Source organism: Stomoxys calcitrans, chromosome 2 (genome assembly GCF_963082655.1).
Source record: "Stomoxys calcitrans chromosome 2, idStoCalc2.1, whole genome shotgun sequence".
Lineage (NCBI taxonomy): Eukaryota > Metazoa > Arthropoda > Insecta > Diptera > Muscidae > Stomoxys > Stomoxys calcitrans.
The window spans coordinates 45,543,349-45,553,467 of NC_081553.1; the positions used below are offsets into that span (position 1 = coordinate 45,543,349).

General features: G+C 37.1%; 1 protein-coding gene across 1 annotated transcript; it reads right to left on the reverse strand.

Annotated features, from left to right (window-relative positions):
* Positions 1-5,196: 5,196 nt before the first annotated feature.
* LOC106089862 (uncharacterized) lies at positions 5,197-5,773 on the reverse strand. Its single transcript, XM_013255854.2, has 2 exons — positions 5,525-5,773; positions 5,197-5,337 (listed from the first exon to the last, which is right to left on the reverse strand). Exons 1-2 carry the CDS (start codon positions 5,760-5,762, stop codon positions 5,273-5,275), a joined length of 303 nt encoding a protein of 100 aa, XP_013111308.2. The 5' UTR covers positions 5,763-5,773; the 3' UTR covers positions 5,197-5,272.
* Between the last annotated feature and the right edge of the window lie 4,346 nt (positions 5,774-10,119).

Sequence of the window (10,119 nt, forward strand, 5' to 3'; positions counted from 1 at the left end):
TTTTATGGGCCTAAGACCCTAAAGCGGCGGATCGGTCTATATGGGGGTTATATCAAGATATAGTCCGATATATCACATCTTCGATCTTAACATGCTAAGAAACAACTCGGAACAATCAATGTATCTAAAATAAAATCCTAATTCTCGGCTTTTGACTAGAAAATGTATATGTCCTCCAACCCGACCTAATATACATGCTTAAAAGTCTTAAAAATCCAGCATGATCTAGCTATGTTTGTCCATCTGTGTGTAGAAATCAGGCTAAAGTCATTCACAATGAGCACTTATGAAATTCCCTTTCTTACCGGACGGACGTGTTTCTGGTTGCTGCGACAAAAACAAACATACATCACTGTTGGAGGCGTTTTGTTGTAAGTGGATGGTTGTTGTATTGGAGCTGGATTCCTCAGGAACACCCCTTCACTCAATTATAGACGTAAACGGCGGTGAGTGACACGCAATTTACAAATTAACTTCGTTTTAAATTAAGCCCAAAGGCAATAAATTAATATAAAATCCACTGGAAGGAACAACAGAGACAAATATCACGGTCTGTCAGCAGTATACTTTGTCAATAAATTTGACGGTATCAGCTGTTCTCTTCTACCCAAATACTGGCTACGAGTTGCATTTACCCAACACCTTATTTAACAGGGTTGCATCTGAAAGTAGTTGTCGAGATCTATATCGGTTGGATAATGTAGTATAAATGGTGTGTGTCCTTGCTATACACTAGTACTGAATTATCGACGTGAGTCACCCGGTGTTAGATCAAATACACTATGAATACAGGGTCATTAACCCCCCGCAACAGCATTGGCTCTTTCCGCTTGAACAAATTACAAGAACTAGAAAAGATAAACGCCGAACTGTCTGAAAGGAATGAAAGATATGAAAGGCTTTGTGGTCAACTCCAAAGAGATGTTGAATCTTTAAAGTTCAAACTCAACAAGCAAACTGAATCATTTGAGACAGATGAAGAAGAGCTCCAACAAGAAATAGGTCGTTTTGATTCTCAACCTCCAAATTCTTCCGAAAACTGCAACAGTGCAGTAGCATCGCCCTACGAATGGCAAACAGTCAGACGAAACAAGCGAGCAAACGAAAGCCCAGAGCATGTTATTAATAATAACACCAAAAAACAAGCCACTACCCAAAAATATTGGTTGAGTAAGACTCCTCAAACTGCCAACCAATATGCGGATCTGGATAATGACGACGGGTCTCAACCCAACTCTAATCCGCCTCAAATTCTTTACAAACCTCCGCCTATATTTGTTGAGAAGGTTGCTAACATACAACCTTTAATATCCATGCTAAAACAAACTGTTCCAAACCAATTTGAAATAAAAACCCTGCGAAATGAACAGGTCAAGATAATGCCAAAAGACCACGAAACTTATAAAAAAATTATTGGTGAACTAGAAAAGAAAAACACTGAGTTCTTTACTTACAAACCAAAATCTGAAAGGGGATTTAAAGTAATCTTGCGAAATATGCACTCAACAGCAAATATAGACGACTTGAAAAACGAGCTCTCCCAACTTGGACATGAAGTCAAAAATATATGGAATATAAGAAGTCGTTATACAAAGGTTCCGCTTCCTCTGTTTGAGGTCGAATTGAGCACCAAGCCCAACAATAAAGATATATATTCCGTAACAAAACTTATGTCATGCGTTATTAGATTTGAGCCTCCGCGTCCTAAGAAAATAGTCCCTCAATGCTCAAACTGTCAACAATACGGCCATACAAAGTCATATTGCAAGAAAAAATCAGTCTGCATTAAGTGTGCTGGACACCATGAATCAAAATCATGCGAACGCAAAAACTGGGCAGACGAGGTAAAGTGCGCCTTATGTAATGGTAATCACCCAGCAAATTATAAAGGATGTTCAATTTATAAGCAAATTTACTCCCAACATTACCCCTCTCTTAGAAACACGAGAGAGAGTCAACAGCCTGAAACCCGAACTTTGACGACGAACCCCACATATTCAAGCGCTGCTAGAAGAATAGATTTTCCGCAAACCTCACAACAAAACACCCAAATTCAGCCACAAAATCTTCAAACGGATCGAAGTCCGCAAGTATCCGAAATACATGAAATGTTAAGCAATTTAGGAACACTTATGCAGCAGATGACAAGCCTTCTTATGAGTCTAACTTCAAAATTAACACAAATCTAATAATGAACTTTCTTAATATAGTGTTCTGGAATGCCAACGGTCTGGCACAACATACCTTAGAAGTGAAAAACTTTTTGTCTTCTAATCAAATAGACATACTTCTTGTGTCAGAGACACATTTTACCAGCAAGCATCACTTTTGTATCCCCCAATACGATTTTTACCACGTTATGCACCCATCTGGAATGGCACGTGGTGGTTCAGGAATCTTGATAAAGCAATCCATTAAGCATCACCAAGGAACCCACTACAGCTCCGATATAATTCAGGCAACAAACATCATAGTAGAAAGCATGCAAGGACCTTTAACAGTGTCATCAATCTATAGTCCACCAAAACATACCATCAAAAAAGAAAATTATATTAATTTCTTTAAGACATTAGGAAGCAAATTCATAGCTTGTGGAGACTACAATGCCAAGCACACAATATGGGGATCACGTCTTAATACGCCGAAAGGCCGACAGTTATACTGGGCTATAAAAGAACTTAATCTTCGGGTTATTTCACCATATTCTCCAACATATTGGCCGTCAGATCTGAATAAAACCCCAGATCTTATAGATTTCTGCGTTTCCAAAGGGATTTCGGCTGGCTCCGAAAAATGTTTTTCAAGCCACGATCTGTCTTCTGATCACACACCAGTCTTTCTATCATTGCACGCACAGCATATACCCCAAGATCAAAAATGTAAACTTCACAATAATAAGACTAACTGGCATTATTTTCGTTACCTAGTCAGCAAAACATTACATCAAAATTTACCTTTAAAATCAGATCAAGACATTTCTTACGCCGTAGACCACCTAGTGCAAACTATACAGAGCGCTTCATGGAACTCTACACCCAAGAAAAGTTTCATAGAATCATACAAATACCCTGCCTTTATACAGAGAAAAGTTAAAGAAAAGCGCAAGGCGAAAAAACGTTGGCAAAAAACAAAATCACCAGAGAACAAACGAAAACTTAATAAAGCAACTGCAGATTTGCAAAAGTTATTAAAATGCGTAGATAATAACCATATTGAACAAGAAATCCAAAATCTTGGGCCAACAAAGTCAACAGACTATTCTCTATGGAAAATCACGAAAAAACTCAGAAATGAGCCAAAAATCAATTACCCAATTCGAAAGTCTGGTAACTCGTGGACAAAAAGCAACTTAGAAAAAGCCTACACATTTGCCAATCATTTATACGATGTTTTCACCCCAAATAGCTCGGAAGAACCGCCCAAATGCTTGGAAACTTTCTTAAATGAACCTCATCAGCTTGACCTGCCAATAAAGAAAATTTCAAAAGCCGAAGTCTCACATGCAATAAAGATTCTAAAACCTGGTAAGGCTCCTGGCTATGACTTAATAACCCCTAAAATACTCAAAGAACTCCCTAAAGAAGGTACTGACTTCATTACGTTCATATTCAATGCCTGTTTAAAGCGCTGCTTCATTCCGCCCCAATGGAAAGTTGCCCAAGTCACAATGATCCAGAAACCTGGAAAACCATCCGATCAAGTCAAATCATATCGACCAATAAGCCTACTGCCAATAATTTCAAAGGTATTCGAATCTCTATTTCTTAAGAGATTAATGCCAATAATTGAGGAAAATAACTTGATACCAAATCATCAATTCGGATTTAGAAAGAATCACGGGACTACTGAACAAATCCACAGATTAGTGGAAACCATAAATTCTGCATTTGAATCAAAGCAGTACTGTACTTCCGCATTTTTAGACATCTCGCAAGCCTTTGACAAGGTATGGCATGAGGGTCTTCTCTACAAGGCAAGGAAACTTCTTCCAATAAATTACTATCTATTAATTAAATCATATATTCAAAAAAGAATGTTCTTCGTCCAAGAGGCCGATGAAATGAGTGATTTAAAATCTGTCAGAGCTGGGGTACCACAGGGGAGTGTGATGGGCCCAATCTTATATATCTTGTTCACATCTGATCTACCACAGACAGAGAACGCAGTGGTGGGTACATTTGCTGATGACACCGCTGTGCTAGCTGTTAATAAAAATCCACAAATAGCAAGCAATATGCTTCAAACCTACCTAAATACTTTGTGCGAGTGGCTGAAACACTGGCGTATAAAACCAAATGAAACTAAGTCTATACACGTAACATTCACACTTAACCACGGAAACTGCCCTCCAGTTCAAATGAATGAAGTCCAACTCCCGCAGGCGAATGAGGCGAAATATCTGGGACTATACTTGGACAAGAAACTAACTTGGAAAACGCACATAAAAATAAAAAGAAAAGCTTGTGATATACAACTACAAAAAATGAATTTTCTGATTGGACCAAATTCCAAGTTATCCTTAGAAAATAAGATACTTATATACAAATGCATTATAAAACCAATCTGGACATACGGTATCCAGCTATGGGGAACCGCTTCACATACAACAATCAAACTACTACAGCAACTACAATCAAAAACATTACGCAAAATTGCAGGTGCACCATACTACATAACTAATAAGCGACTACACGAGGAATTAAATATAAAAACTGTCCAGGAAGAAGTATTGTCACAACTCCAAAATTATAAATTGAGAATTCAACAACATCCAAACCCAATAGCAACAAACCTGATGAGGAACACTGAAACATTTAAGCGGCTCAAAAGAAAAGCACCGCAAGACCTACTGTAAATTTTTAACTCCACTTTAATGATGCATAAATAAATTTTATACGTGGGCCAACCACTGGGTTGGCACCATTAGTAATTATAATATACAAAATAATGTCGATAATAATGTAAATATCTATACTAAGATAGAAAGCATTAATAAAAATGAATTAAAAAAAAAAAAAAAAAAAAAAAAAACAATGAGCATATTGAGCTGAAACCGTGGTGATATGTATCCAAGGTTCGGTCCGGCCAAACTTAATACCTTTTTGTTAGCTAGTTGTTGTTTTTATATAACAAGAGAAGAGAAGAGAAGAAAAAGAAAATAAATTTACATAATCGTAAATTTCTTCATCTGGAGAATGTTTGTTTTATTAAAAGTTCAGTTAAAGGCACAATAGGTTAATCAAAATTGAGGCGTTCCATTGCAAAATATCCATTATCCTTTCCTTACTTTTTGACAACCGATTTCGGATTCACATTTTCCCCGCTGACTTGTCCACTCTGATTAAGAAGATAAATAAAATGATAATAACATTAAAAATTTGTATATAAATAAAATCAGTAAATTAACATTTTTCAGTTGCGAAGATTTCGACATTCATATATAATTCTGTTTTAAATTACTAATTTGTTTCAGTTATAAAAATTCATAGTTTCACCTAAGTTACTATTGTGATTGATGACTTACTTTCTTTGGTCTGACATTTGTGTAAATCCAAGAAACAGCTATTGCCAAAGGTACATCTCTTCATGTTCTTTGATCTCGGATCGATAAGATAGCCGCAAACGGGATCAACATACTGCAAACAGGCTATGTCACATTTGTTGCTTTTTGATGCCCCATGTACAGCCAAAAGTGCAGAGGCCATTAAAATGGCTGCAGTTGTTAGGAAATGCATTTTTCTCAATAACGATGTCAAATTCATGCAAGGCTACCCTTTAAATACTTCGAAGCACTTGATATCAGAATTATACTAAACAAGTAAAAAGGCGTTAAGTTCGGCCGGGCCGAATTTTGGATACCCACCACCTCGGGTATATATGTAAACCACCTTTCATCAAAATACGGTGATAATTGCATAACTTATGTCCCAAAGCAGTTATATCGAAATATGATCCGATTTGGGCCAAAACCCAATAAGTACAAGTCATTGTTCAATTTCGTATAATAAAATATTGGCCTTTTTAGTAGCAATATCTAAAAATGAACCGATTTCAACCACATGCAACATGGATGTCGAAAAGCCTAACATAAGTCAATGTGTTAAATTTCAGTTAAATCGGATTATAAATGTGCCTTTTTTGGGGCCAAGACCCTAAATCGAGATATCGGTCTATATGGCAGCTATATGTAAATCTTGATCGATCTAGACCAAATTGCAGAAATATGTGGAGGGGCTAAATTTAACTCAATGTCCCAAATTTCGGCATCATCGGATAATAAATGCACTTTTTATGGGCCCAAAATATTAAATCGAGAGATAGGTATATATGGCAGCTATATCCAAATCTGGACCGATCTTAGTGAAATTGAAGAAGGATGTCCCAAATTGCGGCGACATCGGACAATAAATGCGCTTTTTCTGGCCCCATAACTAAAAACGAAGAGATCGGTCTATATGGCAACTATTTCCAAATCTGGACCGATCTGCGTGAAACTGAAGAAGAATGTCGAAGGGTCCAACACAACTCATTCTCCGAAATTTCAGCAAAATCTGATAAAAAATATGGCTTTTGTTGGACTTTAACCCTAAATCGGAGGAACGGTCAATATGACAGCTATATCCAAATCTGAGCCGATCTGAGCCAAATTGACGAAGGATGTCGAAGGGACAAACACAACTCACTGTCCCAAATTTCAGCAAAATCGGATAAAAAATGTGGCTTTTGTAGGCCTTTAACCCTAAATCGGAGGATCGGTATATCCAAATCTGAACCGATCTGGGCCAAATTGATGGAGGTTGTGTAGGGGCCTAACACAACGCACTATCTCAAATTCCAGCAAAATTGGATAAGAAATTTGCCTTTAATGGGCCTAAGACCCTAAATCGGAGGATCGGTCTATATGGCAGCTATATCCAAATCTGGACCGATCTGAGCCAAATTGACGAAGGATGTCGAAGGGCCTAACGCAAATCACTGACCCAAATTTCAGCAAAATCGGATTATAAATGTGGCTTTTATGGGCCTAAGACCCTAAATCGGCGGATCGGTCTATATGGGAGCTATATCAGGATATAGTTCGATATGGCCCATCTTCGAACTTAACATGCTTATGGACAAAGAAAGAATCTGTACAAAGTTTCAGCTCAATAACTCTATTTTTAAAGACTGTAGCGTGTAGCGGATATGTCTAGATCGTCTTAGATTTTTACGCTGATCAAGAATATATATACTTTTTACGGCCGGAAATTTCGATGTGTTGCAAACGGAATGACAAAATGAATATACCCCATCTTTCGGTGGTGGGTATTAAAAAGGTGAATAATTTTCCATTTAACCAAAACCACAATTAATAAGCATTGAAACAGATTTCTTAAACAATGTATTTGTAGCAAAAAAAAAATTGATAAATATTTATAAAATAATTTGTGTACCTGCACCATAGGATGGGGGTATACTATTTTCGTCATTCAGTTTGTAACTCCTCGAACTATTCGTCTAAGACCCCATTAAGTGTATATATTTATGATCGTCATGACATTTTAAGTCGAGCCATGTCCGTCTGTCTGTGTGTCCGTCCGTCTGTGTGTCTGTCCGTCTGTCCGTCCGTCTGTCTGTCCGTCCGTCTGTCTGTCCGTCTGTCCGTCCGTCTGTCTGTCTGTCCGTCCTTCCGACCGTCCGTCTGTTTGTCGAAATCACGCTAACTTTCGAAGGAGTAAAGCTAGTCGCATATAATTTTGCACAAATACTTCTTATTCGTGTAGGTCGGTTGGGATTGTAAATGGGCTATATCGATCCATGTTTTGATATAGCTGTCATATAAACTGATCTCGAATCTTGACTGAGCCACTAGTGGGCATAATTATACCCTGCACCACCACTATGGTACAGGGTATTATAGATTTGTGCATTTGTTTCCAATGCTAAGAAGGAGAAGAGCTAGACCCATCGATAAGTATACGGATCGGCTTAGAATCACTTCCTGATTCGATTTAGCTATGTCCGTCTGTCTGTCTGTCCATGTATTCTTGTAATCAAATACAGGTCGCATTTGTTTTCGATTTTCCGATTTTCACAAAATTTCTCGTAAGTGTCTTTTTTGGTCCAAGAACAAACGCCATTGATTTCGAAAAAAAATCGGCCCATATTTAGATATAGCTCCCATATATATATCTTTCATCCGATATTTTTAAAGCTGTAGGAGCCGCAATTTTGGTCCGATCCTTACAAAATTTGGCATAGAGCATTTTATTCAACGTTCTCATATGTGTGCAAAGTTCCATAAAATTCGGTCCAGATTTAGATATAGCTCCCATATATATTTTTCATCCGATATGCCCTTTTAAAGCTGTAGGAGCCGCAATTTAGGTGCGATCTCTACCAAATTTGGCATGAAATATTTCATGTGACGTCCTAATATGTGTGCAAAATTTCATCTAAATCGGTTCAGATGTAGATATAGCTCCCATATATAACTTTCGTCTGATTTGACCTATAAAGGTTGTAGTAGCCACAATTTTAGTTCCATCCTTACCAAATTTGGCATAGAGCATTTTATTCAACGTTCTCATATGTGTGCAAAGTTCCATAAAATTCGGTCCAGATTTAGATATAGCTCCCATATATATTTTTCATCCGATATGGCCTTTTAAGGCTGCAGAAGCCACAAGTTTGGTCCGATCTTTACAAAATTTGGCATGGCCCGTTTTATTCAACGTCCTCATATGTGTGCAAAGTTTCGTAAAAATCAGCCAGATTTAGATATAGCTCCCATATATATTTTTCATCCGATATGACATTTTAAGGCTGTAGAAGCCACAATGGAGATGGAGATGGTTTAATTGACATCCCAATACGTGTGTAAAATGTCATCAAAATCGATTTAGATAAAACTCCCATATATATCTTTTTTGTGTGTCGACTTTTAAGACTGCAGAAGCCAGAATTTTCGTACCATCGTAAGAAAATCGTATAAGGTTCTATTCGATATTTTAATAGGTATGCAAAATTAAAATTTGACTAAATTTGGATATAAGTGCTATCTAATAAAAGTATTACGTATTACCGATCTCTGCATACTAATTCTTGAGACCCTAAAGGGCGCATTTCTTACTCGAATTGGCTGAAATTTTACACAATGACTTCTACTATGGTCTTCAACTTTAAATTAATTTGTTGTCCGAATCGGACCATAACTTGATATGGCTCCAATATTATAGCAATTCTTTTCTTTTATCCTTTGTTTGCCTAAAAAGAGATATCGGAAATAGAACTCGACAAATGCGATCTATGGTGAGGGTATATAAGATTCGGCCCGGTCCCACTTAACACGCTTTTACTTGTTTTTAATGAGTTGCCATCAAGAGCGAATAACACCACTTACAAAGTTTTTTTTAAAGAAATGATCATAAAAAGCGGTATGGGAAATCCAAACAAGAATACAAATCATGACAAATTACGGAAGTTTTATTACTTCGCTTAACAAGAATATTCTGTAACTCATAATAGGTAGTTATTTACGGAAAGAAATGGTAAGTCATTCTTGGTTAGCTAAAATTGTGTTATCCACTAGGCGGATAATGATCTGCGACTATTTCCAGTGGAGCGGTAGATCTAGAGCCTGGGATTAGGCTAACAATAGACTCCAAAGAAGAGCTGGCAAAATATCGATGGCACTATCGATACTAATGATTTTTGATTTTTTTTTTATGAATATCGATTGATATATTTTCTATCGATACAATCGGCAAAGTAATTTTTTTTTTTGCAAAATTGAACAAATATAAGTGAACCGACACTTAGTGTATATACTGCGCCTATAGAGGGCATACTTTTCAACCGATTGGGCAAAATTTTGCATATTGATTTCTCTCCTGACTTCCAACTGACTTTATTAAATTTGGTTTTATTCGACCGGTGTATTGATATTCCTTATATATAAATAAACCTCCGGATTTTTATACCCACCACCTTAGGATGGGGGTATACCAATCTAGCCATTCCGTTTGTAACACCTCGAAATATTGATATGCGACCACATAAAGCATATATATTCTGGATTGTCTCGATATTCCGAGTCGATCTGGCAATGTAAATCCGTCTGTACAAATGACGATAATG